This window comes from Rhea pennata, chromosome 3 (assembly GCF_028389875.1).
Source record: "Rhea pennata isolate bPtePen1 chromosome 3, bPtePen1.pri, whole genome shotgun sequence".
Lineage (NCBI taxonomy): Eukaryota > Metazoa > Chordata > Aves > Rheiformes > Rheidae > Rhea > Rhea pennata.
Window position 1 is genome coordinate 49,060,079 of NC_084665.1, and position 20,657 is coordinate 49,080,735.

General features: G+C 38.6%; 1 protein-coding gene across 1 annotated transcript in view; it reads right to left on the reverse strand.

Moving 5' to 3' along the window:
* Positions 1–20,657, reverse strand: part of PCNX2 (pecanex 2) — a 161,362-nt gene that overhangs the window by 26,129 nt on the left and 114,576 nt on the right. Inside the window, exons 24-25 of the mRNA XM_062572269.1 lie at positions 13,026–13,084; positions 10,371–10,586 (exon numbers count right to left, since the gene is read on the reverse strand). Of these exons, the coding sequence (XP_062428253.1) occupies positions 10,371–10,586; positions 13,026–13,084 (275 nt within the window). The remainder of the gene's footprint in view (positions 1–10,370; positions 10,587–13,025; positions 13,085–20,657) is intronic.

A 20,657-nucleotide genomic window follows, 5' to 3' on the forward strand; every position in this document is an offset into this window, starting at 1 on the left:
ATGAGAGAGCTGGATCAGTCGGTTTCCAAACGGTCTCAACAGGAGAGGAAGCTGCCAGACACCACACTGTCGTTTCTGGCAAAAGAGGACATGCCCAGCTAAAGCCTGAGCTGGCATTAGTCAATGCTTGCAGTGGGACAGTGCTGATCTGAAACCAAAGCCACAATATTTACCAGCAGGTTCTTGTCTGCTTCTTTTATGTCCCTCAACAGCACCACCCTTGCCAACGGCTTACTCACAAACTGATTTATGTCTGCATACCCAGTACCACTTGCCTGCCACCACCAGAGCTGTTCATTTGTGTCAGTGCAAATGAGAGAAGAATTTGACTATGTTCATCATCCAAACAGTAGACTGGGAAAGAAAATAATGGCAGGCCCATTCCCTCCCAATTTGCCAGGATCCCAGAGGAAAATCTGGAAGAAGAGAGCAGCCAGAAGGCCTTTCTTTGGAGTATCAGGACAGTCTATGTCCTAGATTGACTATCCCAGTTAATCACAACCATATGGTTAACTTAACAGCACTGCAATGACAAACTGACGAGCCTTCGTTCTTACTGATGGAAGTAGCACCCAAAGTATTCCCCTTCTCATATTAAGAAAAGCCTTCCAAAACACAACAAAATATTTTAAACTACTTGCTATCAACTTCTTTTTTCTCTATACACCTTCTAAAATGTATCCAGCAAGAAAACACATACAAGGAAGAAGAACAACTAAAAAAATATCTGAAAGAAACATTTTTTGGGGGAAAAAAATAAATAAATAAAAAAAAAAGAGAGAGAGAGAGAGAGAGAGAGAGAGATTGTGGCCCTGAGAGGTGAGGGGAAAAGATCAATTACTTCCACTGTTCCTTGTTCAGTTTTCTGTTTACCCTGTGTATCCAGTGTTGTTCACAGACTGCTATCTATTCCTTCTTGGACAGCAGGGAAGCACAGTATAGCAAATTATTAAATGTTTTCAAGTAACCTAAAAATAAACATATTTCCCTTCAAGACTCCCACAAAATACAAGGCATGACCTATCAAGCTGACATATCCACTAGGACTGAACATGAACTGGACTGCTTCTGCTTCATATTTCACAGATTTCTACATGAATTAACACTTGCTGCTCAGCAGCAAAAAAGCAGCAACTGCTCTGGGTCAGTGGATGCTTTTCTGAAGTCAGGTCAAAAGACATTGTACTCAAAGTCAAATAGGGAAAGGCATCTTCCTTTGTACATAGCTTACATACTGCTGGATATTGAAAAGAGTAAAACAACTACTGCATGCTTGTGCTATTACTATTGCTGTTATGCTTATTTTTTGAAAGGTTAAAGATTTCATAGTATTAAACTGAGTTTAAGAGAAAATATATCATCTCTCAAGGTGCTAAATTTAGCACTGACAAACATTTAAGTGGAACATTGCCTCTTGATGAAAAACACAGGGCTAATAAACAGCTGCCACTTATTCCCTTACAACTTAATAGAATTAAAGATGGGATTTGCTCAGTTTACATATCCTTATTCTTATATTAACTTTTAATTTTGTATTGACATATCACATTTCATTCCTAAGAAATACTGGTCAGGTTTCTATGCACTCTGTATTATCTATATTAATTAATATCTGTATTATTTCAAATAATATGTGTAATTATTATTTTTCTTAAGACATGTATTTTGTAAAATATAGCCCTCAAAGAGGCTAGTAAGGCAAGTAATAAGTGAATTCAAGAGATCCTAGGGAAGAGACCCAGGGAAGCTGTCATCACATGCATAACAAACAGGTGATGAAGCCAGGACAATTATTTGCGTTCTCATCTAATTCAACAAGTAATCATTTCTGCCAATTAAGGCTAAAATTTTAGTACAGTTAACAGCATCAATATGGAACATGGGGAGTTAAGAGACATTCTAACCAGGCCCAGATTATTACAAAAATCACGGCAACAAACCAAGGAACTCATGTGGTCATTTTGCAAATTTACTCTAAGGAATGAAATCAGGTCTGTGCTCTGTTAACATCTGGCAAACATGTGTCTGCTTAACAAAAGCTGTTTGATGGACTTGAGTACTATCACCTTGGGGATTTGATGTCTTGGCTGCTCGCAGATCTTCTGTGGTGTCTCTGCTTAGTTTCAAGGCACCAATGATCTGAGGAATGGCCACTGTTCTGACAAAATACTAAATCTCTTATTCCATACCCTCAGTGCTATCTGCTGATTAGTATTTCCAAATGACATCTAATAAGAGGATTCAAGTCTGCAAAGACAAAATGCAGGTTTGATGCTCAAGTACATGTTAGTTCCCTCCCATTTCTTGCATTCAGATCTAGAAAGAGTGCAAATAATTTTCTGCCATCTTTAACTGAACCTTACTTCAGGCCACAATGCACTGGCTGGATTTGAATGTCGTTACTTTTCATGTTATTCTGAAATTTCCTCTTAAGAATTCCTTTATCAAATTTATTTTTGGTCTATTACTCTAGATACTGATACCACAAGGACTAAAAACTTTTGCTCAGTTTTACGAATTAAGCCAAGCAGGACAAGTCATAGTGAATGAAGTTAATTTGTGTGCAATTTTTAACAGAACGGTAACGTTACACTTTCGTAGATATGTTGTAAGCTGATGATTAAAACGTCAATTTTTGTATTGCTTCCCCAGAAATTATCAAGTTTAAGCAATTCTAAGAGAAATATTGATAAAAACAAAAGAGCAATGGAGCAGAATGTGCATTTCAGTTATGCAATATAACAAAGTATAGTGACAATAAATACTAAGAAGCAGGAAGATGTTTTCACTAGTAATTAGTGATTTTAAAATCTGAAGAAAAACACTCTTTTTATATTTCTTTCTGCAGCAGAAAGAAAATAAGCTCTCCCACTTCATTCAGCATTAGTCATTCACTGTGACCCTTACTAGTACAGATGAGACTGACTCATTTGTTAGGTATCTGACACTGAATGGTTGTCAGAAAACCTATCAATGCAAAACCTGTGCCAGCTCAACAGAGCAAGGTCAGTCTAAGGAAGCTCAGGAGAAAACCAGTGTGAGAGCTCAGAACTCTTTCTATTTTCCTGACACATCAGGATTTGAGGACTCACTTGTACTCTGCCAGAATGATCTGACCTAAATGGAAATCAGAAAATTGAAACTGAAGACTGCAATCTCACTTCAAGAGGATACATAAAATACACCTAACTTAATGACCACACAGCCTTCTAAAATTAATGGCTGAAATCAAAGTATACTTCTGAATTGAATTTTGCAAACTTGGTGAGTGGCAGGAAAAATATTGTTCGGTTTTCAAGGGCCAGACATAAAATTCTGTGACATAAAAAACATACTTCCAGAGCAGTTTTAATTTTCATAAAACACTTGAACTTAACAACACAGACAGAATGGAGATAAATTATTATGTCTGAAACTAGTAATGGTTTGAGCGCTAAAGACTGCTGACATACAAACACCTAGGGTGTATACGTATTTAAAAGGGCTCATAGTATCATGCACTAACCACACACAATACGTTAAGAAGATAATAAATCATTCTCCCACGCTGGGCATTTCAAGCTCTAAACTATGAGACCCCAACAAGCAGCTTTGGACTAGGGGGTTTAAAGTAGGTATAAGTCTGTGAGATGGGGCTGCATGCGGAGACTTGGAGCTTTGAAGATGGACTGAAGCAGAAGATACCTCATTTTATAGGCTGTGCACAAGTCTCATCACAAGAGGCTCCTCAAAAACGCCTGCTTGCTCACCATTTGTTTTGTAAACATGAACATTTTACAAATAAATGTGTCATACTCTGAAAATATCTGACTCAGCTCACCAAGTTCTGCTGCAAATCTGAGTATTCCTAACTTCAGATAGGTAAGACTCTTCCACGCCCAACCTGTTTCTTTTCTGCTCAGGATAGCTGACTAATATGCAGTAAGTTATCAATCAGAGGAAGTGCAAAGAGAATAATTACAGAGACTGAAAGGCCTTCCTCTCCAGAAACATGCATTGTCTATAGTTCTAAAAACAAAGGAAAAGAGTACTTAAAAAAACAGAGTGAATTGAGCTCCCCAAAGCAAGCTGACGAGTCTCAGAATTGGACATATTCTGGAAAACAACTACTGGTTTGGATTCTTCCTGCTCTTTTCCTTGTGGAATTGGGATTAAGAAAAGTAATTTATAGGCTGTGATAGTCTCAAGTTGTCTCAAAGAAAAAAAGCACTAGAAAAGGACTTGGGAAAAAAAAACACAATATTGATTCCTCAAATGTCAAAACTACTAGTTAGAGAAATGTGGTTTGGTTTTTGACTGTTTCAGGTGCTTTCATGCCAAAAAAATATTCTGTTTTTTTCTAACTAGGTCAATTGGTCTTACAACAGACACCATCTCTTCTCAAAAATCTTTCCCCGTTTTTGTCTGCAGAGATACATTATAGAACCCAAGGTGAAAGAAAACATTCTCTAAGGACCTTGGCTGGTAAACTTTCTGCTAACAAATCCATGAGAACCTCACATGTCGCTTCTCCTGAGATGCAATGTAAAATGCAACATGGCTTTTGACATAGCTTTTTCTCAATAAAAAGGCTGTCATGCATTTAACATTTTCCTTCCTTTCAGAAGTTTTCTACAGTTCGCCCATATATACATATAAAATTGGGTAAGGTAGAAAAGGGGAAAAGAGACAACAAATATTTATTCTAACTTGTGTTAGAGAAACCAAGATATTATATAAGTCTATTTGAAATTCATAGATGGCTTCCATTGCTGGAACATTACTATACACCTAAAAGATTTCACCATTACAATTTCCCAAATTCAACCTGAAGTATCCTCTTCCCTGTTTTATGCCATTCTTTCCGATTATATCATCATGATTCAGTCAAAAAAATCCCTCTGCAACCTTTCTGTTTGTGCTTCTCTAATTTTTTTGAGCATCATGTCTCTCAACCTTTGTTCTTTCCCATTCAATGTACATTCAGTTCTTTTAAATTTCTCTCAAAGGAAATGTGTTAAAAAAATGGCCACTTTTTTCTGAACTCCTTTTAATTTGTCAATACCTTTTTGATGGTTTGGTGCACACACACAACATATTCAACTGTGGTCTCAGAAACAGCATGAAGACATGCACTTCTATCTCCCAACAGCATGAACTGATTGTTAGAAGTAAAAGTTGGAACCACTCTTTAAAAAAAGAATGATTCTTGCTAGCACTACAGAGCCTTCAGATAAAAAAATAAATAAATACTAAATAAATAAATAAACCTGCCTTAGAATTATAATGTACTCTCCACCGTAATAAAACTAAACAATGTACACATACATTGCAGAAATTAGTACCTATTCTTATTTCTTAGACATCATTACTGCTCCTGGAGTGTACACCTCAAACTGTCTGTGTTCACACACCATTTTGCATGGGAAATAAACAAGCTAACACAGAGAAAGCCCCGCGGGTGATCCCATCACAGCTGCCTTCCACTGGGTACAATTGCATCTGTGTCTGCTCTATGCTTCTTTCCTTGATTCATCTACTAAAGTTCCAAGTGAAGCATGAATATTGCACGTGCAACATTCAGTAACAAAAAAAAAAAAAAAAAAAAATCACAGCAGAGATTTAGACACTAATTATATGATTGAAGAACACTGGGAGTGAGTTAGAAAACTGTACCTCAAGATATCAGCATCATCATCCACAAACAATTTCCGCGTATGCTACGTGGAAACTAACTGGATATTCTCCAAAAGGCATTTTGTTGAGGCACAGACTAAACAGGAAAATATTTAAAGTCTTCTTTGTTCATCAGGAATCTCACAGCGCCTGCACATTTTGACATTCTCTTTGCTCCTTCCTGGTTGTGGGTTTCCCCCTGTCTCTTTCCTTCAAATTAAATGATACATTACGTATTTCTTCTGGCACACTGCTTATAGGCTACGTTTACCCCTGTGGGCTAACATGAACGGTACAGTTAAGTTCCTGAAGGGTTTGATTCCCCCATACCAGTATGCAGCTACGTCAAAGTTATCATCCAGCTGGAGCTCACCACTCTGCTCTTCTTGCTGCCAGTGGCAGGGAGACAACATTGCCAGGTGCTGAGCCTCTCCCCTGCTTTGCACACAGCATGAATGACATGGTGGAGGCATGTCCCTTCTCTGTCCATAGAAATGGAGAGTGAAGAGTTTATTCAGAAAAGATGCTTAATTTGAATAAGGCTAAAAGGAGACAAGAGGAATCTCAGCTTTGCTGGCCCACTTCTTCCAGTTTGCTCAATGTACTTTTTCCCTGACTGCAAAGATCTTTTTCAGTTAAAAGCTAGGCCAAATGCATCTATTAACTACAGTTAGAAAGGAATCTGGATCACAGCCGTTCATAATGCCAGCTGTTAATTAGGCTGAACTGCAAATACAGGATGCAGTATCTCTTCCCCCCAAGGAAATGTAAATTCAGAAGAACTGATGACCTTTTCTTTGGGCAGTGTTATGGCAGAATTATCAGTACAGCTGTTCAGCTACAATAGTCACAATACTCACAGCAAAATGCAGTGCTTCACAATGCAAATATTGCTTCTGGTTTACTCATAAACAGCAAGTCAGTCGCAGATACAGAAAACTGTTATGATTCACTCACTTCCCACGCAAATGTAGACTTCCTATTTCAAGAACTGCAGAATTTTAGGGCCCTCAATCAAAATTGCATTTTTGAAATTAAAGTAGAAGTGAAGCAGTAGTTTATGGGAAACCATTCTATGCAATAAACTAAATCAGAGTCCCATGTAAAAAAAGGCAGTATAGACCAGACAACTAAAAATGGAATGCAACATAGATGCGCAAATCAGATGAAATGAGATTTCACATATAATCTTAAATTTAGTGCTTATTAACAACCGCTACTTGACTCTGAAAACCACAAAGTGTTCTTCCAGTTCAGTTTTCGTACACACTCTTCCCAATTCTGCAGAAGAAACCCTACCATATGCAACTGTGACCCCACATGGATCATCTACAAGACATAAAATGGGGAAGAACCTGCTTAGTTGGCAGCTGGAGATGATTCTTTGTGCTGCACTGGGGCAGTCTAACTTCCTGCTCCAGGCTCTCTGCTGCAGTCCAGGACACTTTTTTTCATAGTCTTCATCAGGCAGACTGTATCTTATCTTGCTTGTGTCTGGTTCCCCTCTTGGCTCCTGTGTTCCTCCTACTCTGTCCTTAAACAGACTTACAATTTCTGTGGTTTCTCTGGTACTCATCCTGCACAGTGCAGTGGGGTTTACTCACACATGTCATGTCGAAGGCTACATATTAGCGCTGTTCTTTCTCCTGAGTACGTTGTGTTATTCAATCCTATATAGCTTTTCTGTTCCAGGTCAAACAAGGTAATTCAAATATTCACACACACCTAGTTTATCTTCCCAACACATCTCCTCTACCTGGAGACAACACTGAAAGCTGGAGAAATCTTCATGTGCACATCATGTCTATGAGGACGTAAACTAATATACGTTCTGTCCTACTCCTGGAATAGCTTCACTCACTGAACAGGGGGAGAGCACTTTGCCCCCTTTCCATCTTTTTCCCTTCAAGTACTGGGGAGCTGCCCCCGAAACATGGTACTCTTGAGGGTTAGAAGTGCTGAAGACAAGATAACCTAGATGAGATTCCCCTTCTCATTTTTCTATTCCCCTCCTCCAGTAATATGTCTGTGCTTTCCTGGTTCCTGAGGGATGACAAAAAAATGAGGAAGGGGATACTTGTGATCAAAACTCAGTGGCTCCAAATGGCAATTCATGACACACACAAGGGGCTGCAGGGCTCAGTCCTTGCTGATTTTAAAGACCTTCTGCAGACAGCTGACATGTTGGATCTACTCACAGAGAACCAACCACAGTACTAATGCCAGGCAGTGTTAGGCAACCAGCATGGAAAGGTCATTTTTCAGCCCCCATTTGATTAAATAAACTGTGATTTTACAGAATGCAGAAGTGCCTTGACAGGTGACACACTACAAGTTTTGAGCTTTGCTCTCAGACTTAAATTCAAAATGGCACTCATCTGGTAATGGAAAACTCTGGCTCAATGCCAACTGAGTTTTCGCAAACCACTGTGCAACAAACTGTCCATTTTCTTATTATTCAACCATTAGCTCATTAAGCCCACCTATTAGGCCCACATCTTTTTATTTAACTAGGATAAGGTTTGAGCATCCTTTCATATTTTTTCTTCTGCATTTCCCACATTTGCTTTTTCTGAGCTGCCTGGGGATGGTGATGATGAAGAGGGATCCAGCAAAGTGGTAATGGCAAGAGAAAAAAAAACATCCAATTTAAGCCTGGAAATAAGATTTTCTTCTTCTATTTCTTTCAAATTCTGCAATGAACTATTTTAACAGAAAAGGGTGATTAACAAAGATAATATTATGAAATTATAATGGGACATAATGGAAATGTGTATGGTCCTGCTTATTTAAACTCTCAATAAAAATAAAATGTCAACATTTTCCAAGATTTGTCACTGTTTTAACATACACAAATCCTTCCTGGAAGTCACTCTTATTTTCAGATTTCCAGAAATGAATAAATCATTTTTTGACTTCACAGAGTTTTTACAAAGAAATCTAACTGTGAGCTACCTAAGAAGTACTGAAAATGAATGGCTGACTAGAATGGTTTATAAAGATTTGAATTGCCACAATATTTAAGTGTTCTTGGAGAACAACATAAATCTGCATTTGTCTGCCTTGAGTACGAAAGCAAGAACAGCAAATGCCAGATCTACCTCAAATTTTCCTTCCTGTGACTTCTATTAGCTACTTAACCTCAGTACCTATCTGTTACATAGGAGCACCACTGCTTATTTTGGGGGCACTAAAGGAGAAGATAATACTTGCACATGTCTTTGAAGCTGAAAAAAAGCAAGAGCCAGGCATATGTCATCATCCTCACAAACAAGAAATTATGGGGCAGATAGGCAACTGGAAGAAGTAAGGGAGAGAAAACTTTTTTTTTTTTTTTTTTTTTTTTTTTAAAAAAAAAAAAAACAATTCAGCTCTGTCAGCTCTGTTCTGAATAGGTCCCTCATCAGGTACCACAATATCTACAGCCCTACAGCCTGTTTTCTACATAACTTTTCTTAAGATACAGGCATGTTACATTCATCCTCATCACAGAAAAGGGGAATAGAGCATCAAGCATTCACAACCATCTCCCTGTGAACCTACAGGAAGTCCATCACAGAGTCAAGACTTGAGGCCACACGTTTTTTCCGAGCCAAAACTTCGCACATCTAAGTGCCTTCAAAGAGCTGGCCTGTCTCCTGTTTTCTCATACTCAGCCTTACTGAAAAGTTGCCTCAACTATACATTCCTGCCCGTTAGATGCTCAGCCCTCCAGCCTAGGAAGCTGTTCTAGGATTTTAAAGTTTCAAGCATTTGCAATTGCAAAATGGTATCTCTGAAAGGCTACAAATCCAAACAACAATCATAGCTAGCCAGTATGTTAGCACAAACAGAATTTAAAGGCTGTTATAAAGCTCTTTGGGTTTACTTCCATTTTTCTTTCTACCTTACAGCAACAGGTGAAAGGACAGGAGTGAGCTACTATGAGCAACTGGTCTCACAAATGCCACAGCACTGAGGAAGCAGATGTGACCTCTTTCCCTAAAGAAAAGGGTCCTATCAGAGGAACATGTTGAATAGTTCTCTTCTACTACAAGTCAGCACTTCCTAAATAAAAGAAATATGAAGCCCTCATCCAGGAATCAGGTCTGCACTTGCTTCTTCTCTCCTTACAATAAGTGAAGCAGGGTGCTGCTTTCTAGCTGGTTTCAATACCAGTGTAAGACATAAGCTATTTCCTAGTTGTAGCCTAGTGTCTGCACTAAACATGTCTTAGGTCTTTTGAAATATTCCTTTTCTACTGTGATGGAGAACAGCTTACCACTAGCATCTTGCATAATCCAACCTACAACATTTTAATTGGGTTTCCCATGATATTTGGTGCTTTTTCAAAGGCATGTTTTTGAAGATTGAACAGTTCTCAGAGGAACTTCAGTCTTAACATTATTGAAGCAAAAAATATCTGAAACATGGCCAAACATGATCTAAAAACCTATGAACCAAGAAAAGAACCAATATGCTTTCTTCCTGAAAGTCTTACAATACTGCAGAACATGACTCCTAACTTCTAAATATTTGGGTTTCAAAGCACTGTCATTCAAATACTGACACAAAGAAATACAGACCCTTTACACAAACAAACAGGTATCTACAAAGAAAGAGAGAGAAATAAGTCCTTAAACTCTATGCCCCACTATAGAGTTGCAATAGGTTAAGGAAGCCAGACAATTTGTGGTTGCTTTTCTGTTGTTTAAATCAAGGATGTAGATCCTTACCTCGAAATTCCAGCCCTCTGAGCTGAAAGGTGACAAGGCCATTTCCAATTTCGATCAAGTGCACAAAGGCATTTAAATAATCCGATGTCAGAATAAAACAGTCTCCTGTGTTGTAGTTTCCCCAGCGGCCCAGTATCAAATCTCCACAAAGAGACTCCTGCAGAGATCTTGTCAAATGCTCATAAAAAATGGAGTTGAGATTATTGTCATCATTTCCTACAACCAGAGCAGTACACATTTGTGAAAAATAAAATTGATAATAAACTAAGCCATTCTGAATAGAATCCTATGTTCTTTTTTATTCCTGCATAAAGCCTCTTCCTGTAGCTGGATGGTATCTTCTTGAAAATACACTGGATAAAATGCAATGCCTAGGTGGACTAGAAGTCCTTTACAGAATCAGGAATGAGACTTCTGTTTAATACTATAAACAGAACACTAGATTGGTGAAAAAACATATTTCAGATTGAACCACATCTCCTCCTCCATAATTTACAACAGCAAGATTTTTTTGGCTCCACTGAAAGACTCTGCTATCCTAAGTTAACATCTACATATGGTTATTAATTTAAAGAAACCACAAATCATGAATATCTTGGTACATAAGTTTAGGATTGCATATTCTTCTTGAGATTTTCACTTAGTAAAGGATGTGGTCACACAGCTTCCAGTAATTTCACTGGGAGCTGTTTCTGATTCATTTCTAGAAATGTTTCCAAATCTTTCTCCGTGAAGTGTCTGATGGCTACTTAAGATGAGGACATGTATTTAAAAGAATACACTTCGTACATTGAGGAAGAATGAAAGAAAGGCCATTTACCACACTAGAATTGCTACCACTCTCTCTAAAAACTAGTTTCAGCTGTCCAGATACACACCACTTGGACCAACTGCCTGGGTGATATAATACCATATACCAGTATGAAAAACTCATAAAGGTCTAGGGCATTTAACTGGAACAAAATTAGCATTTTATGGTGATTAGAGAAAGGAAACAGATCTTTCACAAATGCAAACGTAGCACCACATAATGCAACAGGGTGTTGGTGTGCTTGTACTCTTTTACATAATAAATATGCTTGATGTGACAACTATCTTTATTCTCTATAACGCACCACTGGTTTACTTTTAATACTTTTTAAATGTGAATGGACAGATACACACATACAAAACACAAATCAGCATCCTGGAGATGCATATATGTGTGTGAGAGCATATGCAGCTATAGATGTACAGGTACCCATGTATATTTATGTATGTGCATATTTGGGAGCAGATCTAATATGGAGGGAAAAAAAAGAGAGGATGAAAGGCTACAACTTCCCCCACAAATTGCTCACCATACAAGAAGAGGAGTAGACACTTTACTGTGCACCTCCTCATCACTGTGGCCATTATGCATCCAGCCCTAGTAAGTACATATATGCAGGTGTGTACATGCACATAGACATACCGGCTATATACCTTTTGGGGTATGTGTGGTGAAAATTCAAATTAGTCAGAAAAGGAAGCTTTTAAGCACATATACACAGAAGAAGTTGGATTTTCGAGTGGTGGGTTTTAAAATGTAATTAAATAATCATCAGCATATATAATAATGCTAAAGGTTATTGCTATTCAAATACAGAATGGACTTGAGAAACATCCTGACTCCCTGCCTTAACTGATAAATACAGAGAACTATATATGACTTGAACTGGTAATACCTCTCTTGTCATCTTGGACACTTTGGATTATGTTCATTTCTGCTTAAAGATATGTATTTTTTTGTGCTGCTGATGCAATGGTTATGCATAAAAAGGAGGGATAAAAATGCAATGTAACAACTTTAATTACAATGGAAGCTTCTACCTCCACAATAGAATCCCCTAACATCTCCGTGGTAAAATAAAATTAGTTGCAGAATATTAAAGAAATCCAGATATGAAATCTTGGCTCCTCTTACTGGGATCAGAATTTGGCAAGAAACTTTGATAACAGTTTCTCCTGGAAAGGACTCTGTCCTGCCAGATGATGAACAGCATCAAGTGAGCTATCATATGCTCTGCATGTCCACTGACTCATCAAAAAATACTCCCATTTTGCATCTTGCAGGAATTACCTGGTGCAGTCCAGGAAGGTGTTTTAGATTGCCATGTATTAGAGCTCATTTCATGGGTCATTACCTGGAATAGAAGCTCATTGGCTTTCCTTCTTTCTTTTACCTCCTCCTGCAAATTTTCTGATTTCTCTTCCCTCGCTTTCTGCCTTTTCCAGAAAGGTTTCTTCCCAGGGAAGAGGAGGTACCTGTCAGGCCAAACTGCTTAGTTGTAGGGGCAGTATTACCTGCTTCTTTCTTCCAAAACACTCCCCTTACCAAGGCTGACCTTGGAGTTCAGCCAGGGTGTCTGCTCTTTACTTCACACAAACAGAAATTTTATGATTAACCAAGAGATTCACAGCCCTGCAGCTATCTAATCAGTTCCACATAATTGAAGAGTGAATTTACTTATCAAGTCACCACAACTTAAACAGGAGCTCGGTTACATCTAAAATGCTCTGCTTCATTCATGCAATTAAACACTTTGCCTCTCTAACTTTCCAGGCAAATCCTCAAAGGAGTAAATATATCACGTTTTCCAAATCAAGCAAAATACCCAAACTCCCAGGCCATACCTGCATCCTTTTCGATCTGAATTGCCAGTCTTGTGTTGGAATGGTCCGACCTTTTGGTGCTGGAAATAAAGACATGTTGTATAGCCAATTCCTTTTTTGAGCAAGATTCCCCCAAATACATTTTCTTCTTCTTTAGCGTATCTTCTCATCCTATGTTTGTATCCTTATGCAGTTCATACTCCTAATGTATGAATTCATTTACTCCAAGTAGACACATACAGTTATTGTAATCCAATATTGCTACTGCTAAAGCAGCTCTCCAGCACGTGAAACAAAAGCGTCATTTTCCTCAAACTTTCTTCCCTGTTTTCCTTCTTGTGAGGCTATTCACGTAATAAGTAACCCAGCACATAACAGAGTCCATTTAGACATTGGCATATGTGATAATACACAATAATACTAAATACCCAAATATTTAAACTGGCTCCAGAAGCATATCCACTAGGTGCTACCCAAAAACTGAATAGAAAGAATATTAAATCAGTCTTTTTTCCTTTCTAAGCTTTAAGGAAAATAGCTAGATTCAAGGCATTTTGTTTGTTTGTGTGGAAATATTCCTATATTTTTGTAACATCTATGGAAGAAGCTCTTACCTCTTGAAAAAGAGTGAACTCCAGGGTCTTACTCCATATGTACGGTAACTCTGTCTCCCTTACTAATGACACTTTCCCTACTCAATATTTTCAAAGTCCCAGTGGAATATAATGACTATAGGAAAAAGTCATTATGCCTACCTATAACAACAGGCACTTACAAAATCAGAAGATAATGAATGGTTAAATCACTGTGGGCATCCAGCATTAGGGAGTGGTGGTTGTGGTGACTAGGCACATTCAATGCTGGAAGTCCAAAGCATCTCCCAAGCCATCAGGGTATGCGTGTAAGCCTAGGATGCTACAGAAAACGCATTTTATTTCCAAAAAGTACTGCTCTGAGAGTGGTATGCTTAGACTTTGTGACTTCACTAAGACTATTGCCTTGAAAGTCTTGCCCTCCAACTTTAGCTGAAGTCCTGTAAATCAGATAGGCAAATATTACTATTCCTTGGAAAACGAGGTTAAAACAGAATATGGGGAAAGACAACGCTATTTGGTCCAAGCCACGATCAGCTTAAAGTTGCACATGCAGAGGTCTGATACTCATCTGTTCACCAGCCTGTTTATGCAGGGAGAAGGAGTCATGACAGCCCCTACCTAGGCACAGGAACTGAAGAAGACACCTGGGATTGTCCCTAGTGTCCCTTATCAAACTCTAGTGAAGGAGATATGGCTGTGTGAGACCACTGGCATTGGAGAAGTTCGGGCGCAGCACAAAGCATAGCGAAGATTTTGAATAGTGCAGTGGTCAGACGCTCAGCTTGGAAAGCTAGAATTTAACGACTCAGTAGGAGAATTTAGACATGCTCCAAGGAGAACAGAGGAATGGAGGGTGTAAGTTATATGAGGGCCTTTCAGATCGGTTAAACAACACCAAACAAGCATAGTGCAAAACCACAGTCTTTGAAGCACAGGAAAGAATCCCTCCCTGGGATTTTGTGTTTCTGGAGCCTTCCTCAGATTAGCATTGGTTCCCAGGACTTCTTGATTCAATCTACAAGCTATTTAATGAGTTGGAAGTTCCTGATCTGAAGTTATAAGCTAACACTGATGTTGCTCAAGCAGAAGAATCCACTTATGTTCCTAATGTCAGAAAGTCTTTTCATCCAGTCTCTAGCTATAGCTCCCACCAAAAAGGTGTGGAAAACTGACCAACAAAAAGTTATAAAGTGGCTTGCATGTAGTCGACAGAAGAGGAACAACACTGTTTTGCCTCTACTCCGTACAGGTTACTGATTTTCCCATAAAAAGGGTAAGTTTTCACTCTGCAAGAAATACAGTTGGAGAGAGTATGATTCTCAATTAGAATTATTTGTAATTATTATTAGCACATGATCTACATAAATAAAACAACAAATTAAATGTTAATGTATTCTCCTGCTTGGCTCAGCTTATTGTAACTGCAATTTTCAGTTCCTATGCAACAGAAAACGGTTACATGCAGGGAGGCTTTCTAGGCAATTCTGAATATAAAGAATGATTTAACTGCAAAAAGATTGCCAGAACTCTTCTATCCTGATATACACGCACCTTCAATTACAACATATGCAACGGTGAGCATAAAGATTAGGTTATGGATTTCAATCAATTTTTTATTTTCAGCAGAGAAATGTTGCTGATTTCAAAACAGATATGTTTTAAGATTATCAGACTCCTTGTTAACTTTCAGCCCCTGTGAAATCAGTGTGCTGGTATGAGTCAATACAAGTCAATACTATTCTTTAGCTTTTTTTTTTTTTTTTTTTTTTTTTTTGTTAAACAATCCATAAAGCATTTCTGCTCTTGAGGCATATTGAGACAGATACAAATCAAGCAATATTTCAGAAAATTTTAATATATATATAAGTGGGAATTCTTTTGCCCAGAGTGCAGCTTTGGTGCCATATCTCTCCCCTCCCTTTTTTTCAGAGGGATGCATGAAACAATTATGGAAAATCAGGAGTGCTTCAGGACATGGATAATGCAACCTGAATGGGAAGAAGGGAAGGAAACAGAACAGCTCTCATAATCAAAGTGAAACCAGCCTCTGCTGCGGCTTTATCCTCCATTCCAAGGAGGATATCAATTTCTTAAGCAGGGAAAACATGGGCCCCAGGAGGTGAGATAAGAAAAGATTTTTTCAGATAATACCATAAAAAAAAAAAAAAAAACTTTATCCAGATATTTTGAACAGTAATTTTAATTTTTTATGAAGATCTGGGATAATACATATAGTTTGTAAAACAAAATAAGAGAGAATTGCTTTTGTCCTGAAATTCAGTTTAGTTGAATCAATTCAATCAGTTAACCCATTTTGGTGTTCAAAATCTTCCACAATTATTAGTAACCAAAGCTAGGTTTGTACCTTCTTAAAGGTGACATTTACTTCTAGGCTTTTATCTGTCAACCAGGATCTTCTAAGTGAACTTTTGGGACTAATGGGCAATTTGGGCTTTCCTCCAGTGGTTTCTTGCGTTAAATTTGGTCAGTACCACTCATCGAAGGTGATAATTAGCTCAGTAATTAGATTTCTTCCTGAACTACATTATTCTAGGAAAACTGAGTGCAGGTTCTTGGGCACTTGCCTGGAGAGCAAGTGATAGTGTTTGAATGACTTCAGCTACGTCTAAGCAATTTTAAAGTCAATGCCCTGCTTAGTTCCTGAAATATTTAACTCCTGCTTTTTTAATCCGTCATTTATTTGGGCATTGAGAAAATCTGCTGGCTTGCACAGCACTGTTCATCACATTCTAATTATTGCTTCCCTTTGTAAAAAGATGGGGTCACTTCTCCCATTTCCCTTGTGCAAAAATATTGCCTCATTTTCAACCTGCAAAGACTCTCTTCCCACTTTACTCCCCAGTTTCTCTGCAAGTAACAACTAAGAAGGTAGAACAAAGGTTGAGGGGGACTCAGGCAGCCTGGGGAAATGCACAGGGAGGGGCGAGATTCAGGCAAATTGAGGAAAAACAGATCACTGCTGTGCTTAATTCCAGAAGCTGGAAGTGAAATTGCAGCTGTTTTTTTTTTTCTGCCTTGTTGTTGCTGGATTTTACCCCAATACACAAATTCAAGATCTCCAGGATTCCTGCAGTGAAGGAGAGGATCTCTACTTTGAAAGACAACACAACAAAGAAAACCAGTCCCGGGGGGGGATGCAAGAGAGGCCTTTCTAGGGTAGATCCAAAGTTTGGGTCCAATGAATTTTAATCCATCTTTGTCTGACATCTAACAGCCAAGTTTAATAGAGAGAAACATTATTATGCTGCAGCCCTAAGATTATTCATGGAATCTGGAGGGGGGGGGGGGAACATTTCCCATTTGAAAATCCTATGCTTCCGGCAGCACAAACAGAAGGTTTAACATTAAAAGCACTGTAGCAGTAAGCTAAGATAGAGAGGCAGGAGGGCAAATGGGGAAATGGCAGAAAGAGAAGGCATCTATGAAATATTTGAAGGACACCAGAGGCAAAAAACATGGTACTAATTGGAAGTGTGAGGATGCCCAAGTAGCTTTAAATCAATTTCAACTAAAACACAGAATGATTTCAGTGCGATTATAACAGCAAATGCTGACAGCCTCTTCGTGCATAACCATTTCCAGCTTTTCTGGGCAGTTGCGTGCAAGAAACCTATGGCAATAGCTTTAACTCATTTTAACAAAGAAAGACCTCTTAAAAACAACTTATCCTTCCTATTTGCTCACTCTGATTTTTTATTCTTCATGCTCTCCTCCTCCCTTTCCCCCCTGACTGCTTCAATGTTTCATCTAGCAATAATAAAAAGTGGCTTTGATTGCATGCTAGGAAATGGGGGGAGGGTTAAGGCACAAAAAGTTGCAGTTATTAAGGACAACGCTGTTGCGGAGTCCTTTTAAAACATAGTAAGACCCTATTGTCAATAATGTTTATTGCCGCTAAGGTTTATTTATTTTCTTAAAAAGTTTTTGTAATTCACTATAAGAGTTTGCTATGTTTGTTTTGGCTTTTGTGTAGGCATAAGAATCAGAACTGCGGCCATTTGCTGAGACACCACTGAGACTATGCAAGACCTTGGCCTATTCTGTAGCCTCTATTTCCTGAAGAGGAGTTTCCCGAGATCCTTGTATCAATAGGGATGTAAATAAGAAGTGTGAATTTCAGATCAAAAGCTGGGTATCCATGTGGCCAAACATGGATTCAACAGCCTGCCTAAACGCTCCAACATTTAAAGGTTTAGCTGAGCGCTTGCCCGTTGTAGTTGTATCAGAAGAGCTGCTGAATTATCTGCACATGTCAGTAAGTCAGGTCATTTAAGCATTTGTATAATTTGAAATATTTACTAATGCTTTGCTAAAAAGACATCAATACCTCCACATTAATCTTGTCTCCTTTGCTACTTTCTTTTTTGTCTTTTAACAGATAAACCATAATAAGACAAGAGATTTAGTTACCATTTTCAGATATTCTATAGTAAGCAATACAAGGAGCTTGGCAAGTAGGAGGATTACGGCAACTGCCCAGGGAGATGTTTGTGCTCATTCCTGCGGTCAGGGAGAAAGGGCCAGCACCCTCTTGCACATTCCTGCAAGAACCGTGCTTAGTGCTGACCACTGCATCCCAGCTGTGTCTCACTGTGCACAGCTCACAGACGATTTTAATTCAAGCAAATGTGTTCATTATACACACATGCACACAAAAACCAAAACATGCATGTGAAACACTGCAGGTACGTGTTAGTTCTCTGTTTTTTCCATCATGAGCTGTACAGACGTTATAGGAGAGGCGCTGTGCTCAGCCTTGGGTAAAGCGCACTCCTAGGGCTAATTCACTTGGGCTCTGCACTGCCTATTTTGGAGGCACTGACCGACCACTGCAGATGAAGTGGCAAAAACCTGAGAAATTGCAAAGCCCTGGAGTAGCAAGGAGGTGATAAGAAAAGTTCTAGTGAGGAGAGGGAAATCAGAGAGCAAAAACATCGCCAGTATGCTGGGAGCTGCTTTCAGCAAATGAGCCCAAGCTGGCCATTTCCCTTATTCCACAGAGAGACACAAAGCACTTCAACAACTAAAAAGGAGTTCATACTTTGTTAACGTTAAGAATAAGACAAGGATTGGGGAATGGTGTCTTTTAATGAAAGCCTACATCAGAAATACTAATTTTGATTATTATGGAGTTCTACATGTATATATTTCTCACCAAAAGATGAAAGAAGACAAAACAGAAGCAAATCTAGCTGTTCTAGTGTCACAAACCTGAGAGTGCAGCATCAGTGACATTGCACTAGAGAACAACAAAAATTTTACAGCTACTGTGAAGTTTCACAAAAGTCAAATTTAAAGCAGGGATAAATTTTCAATATCTGTAGTTCTTTCATTGCCTGACAAAGACAATGGAAAATGTTAATCAGAGACAGTTCTCAGTGACAATAGTGATACAACTCCACACTTTGTGTAATCTCTGAAAGAAGTGAGAGACATTACACAATTTGACCCTCTCAGCCCTCTGGCAAGTTGGGCCTAGTATATAACCTTGTATATAAGGACACAGCAAAACACAGTGTGAATTATTTTGTGTTGCTATATGTGTATAATTTACACATCACTGCAGTTAAAAAAAGTGACACTTACTGAACACTTCCTCTGCAATCTCAGCTTTGCATCTGTCTTTGCATCTTGACAGAAGTTGTATGAGTAAACATCTTCTTGAATGGACGGTTTCAGTTTAGCGCTCTGAATTTTAACTTAATGCTGAAAGTTCGGTTCAGTTAAATTTAAAACAAGATATGAGCTACATTATCCATGTGAATGATATAAACACTTCTTGAGGACACCTACTCTTATGGAAATTCAGTCAAAAATTAAAACAAGAACAACTTAATTTCAACAGATCTTCAATACTCAAAATGACAGGAACTTCATGAGTTCATTTGACCTCATTAGATTTCCATGATTTGGAAGCTAAGCATTAGAAGAACAGCTTATAAAACTTTAGTGCTGCTCTATATCTATACAAGCCCAATATAATTTGTTTTCTACTTCTTATCCAGTCTCATCTTTCTCTTACGGCCTGCTGCTGCTCTCCTTTCCAAATATCTTTAATAAACCTCTTCAGTCCTGGTTAGGATTTCTTTTCTTCTATAGATCTGTGATTTCAGTTTCCGATTATGAACTTCTATTGCATTATCCTCTCAGATTTTTCACTGCATGCATTTTCCTTTTTGTCCATCCTTTTCCCTTTTCATTTATCCCGCTTGTGGTTTTGATCTCCGCTTGCGTTCTTGCCTGGCCTCAGCATGCATTCTCTTCCTGATGCTTTCTTTCTGTCTTTGCTCTGTCTTCTTAGAATGATTCAGTGAATTGAGTTGTGAATGCATCTTTAACTCAGCAGGGAACTACAGAGCACTGAATCTTGAATGCACTCCCAATTAATTATCACACATATGGCTCCTATTCAATTAGCCTCCATTTGTTTTATTGACTGCCACAGGCAATATTTGAGAGAGGAGGTGTTACCAGTTAAAGAGATACTGCCAAATAGTTAAACTGCAGCTTTGAATTTTGTCATCTCCCCTGAGTGCAAAACTCTTGGCAACTTAGAAAACACTTATTTTAATACCAGTTCTATTCTACTGAAGACGCCTATTTCTTCTCACCTACCCAATCCCAGAAATCCCTCAGAATTTTTCCAGTTCTGTGTGACTCCACACATGGAGTCAATGCTGAAGTGAGGGCTGGGGTAGAAAGGAGATATGCATACCTGTGTTACAGCAAGTGTCACACAGGCACACAAGGTCATTTGCTAAGGACAAGATCACAGTTTAAGATACTAAAGGGAACATGATTTTTCATAGGGCTTCTCTTCTCCTGAGCTCTACTTGAAGCAACAACTCCCTCCCATGAACACTGTAGCTCTGTCACTGCTCAAGGTCTTACACACCCACTGAAGGGGACTAAAGACTCTCCGACCAGTCAGGTCTTGCTGGCATAAGTCCGGGGGTAACACTGATTGTGTGTAGTGTGAACATGTATAACATGTAGGTACTTCAGCAGAGACAAAAGAGGGAAGGGTCTTGAGTAA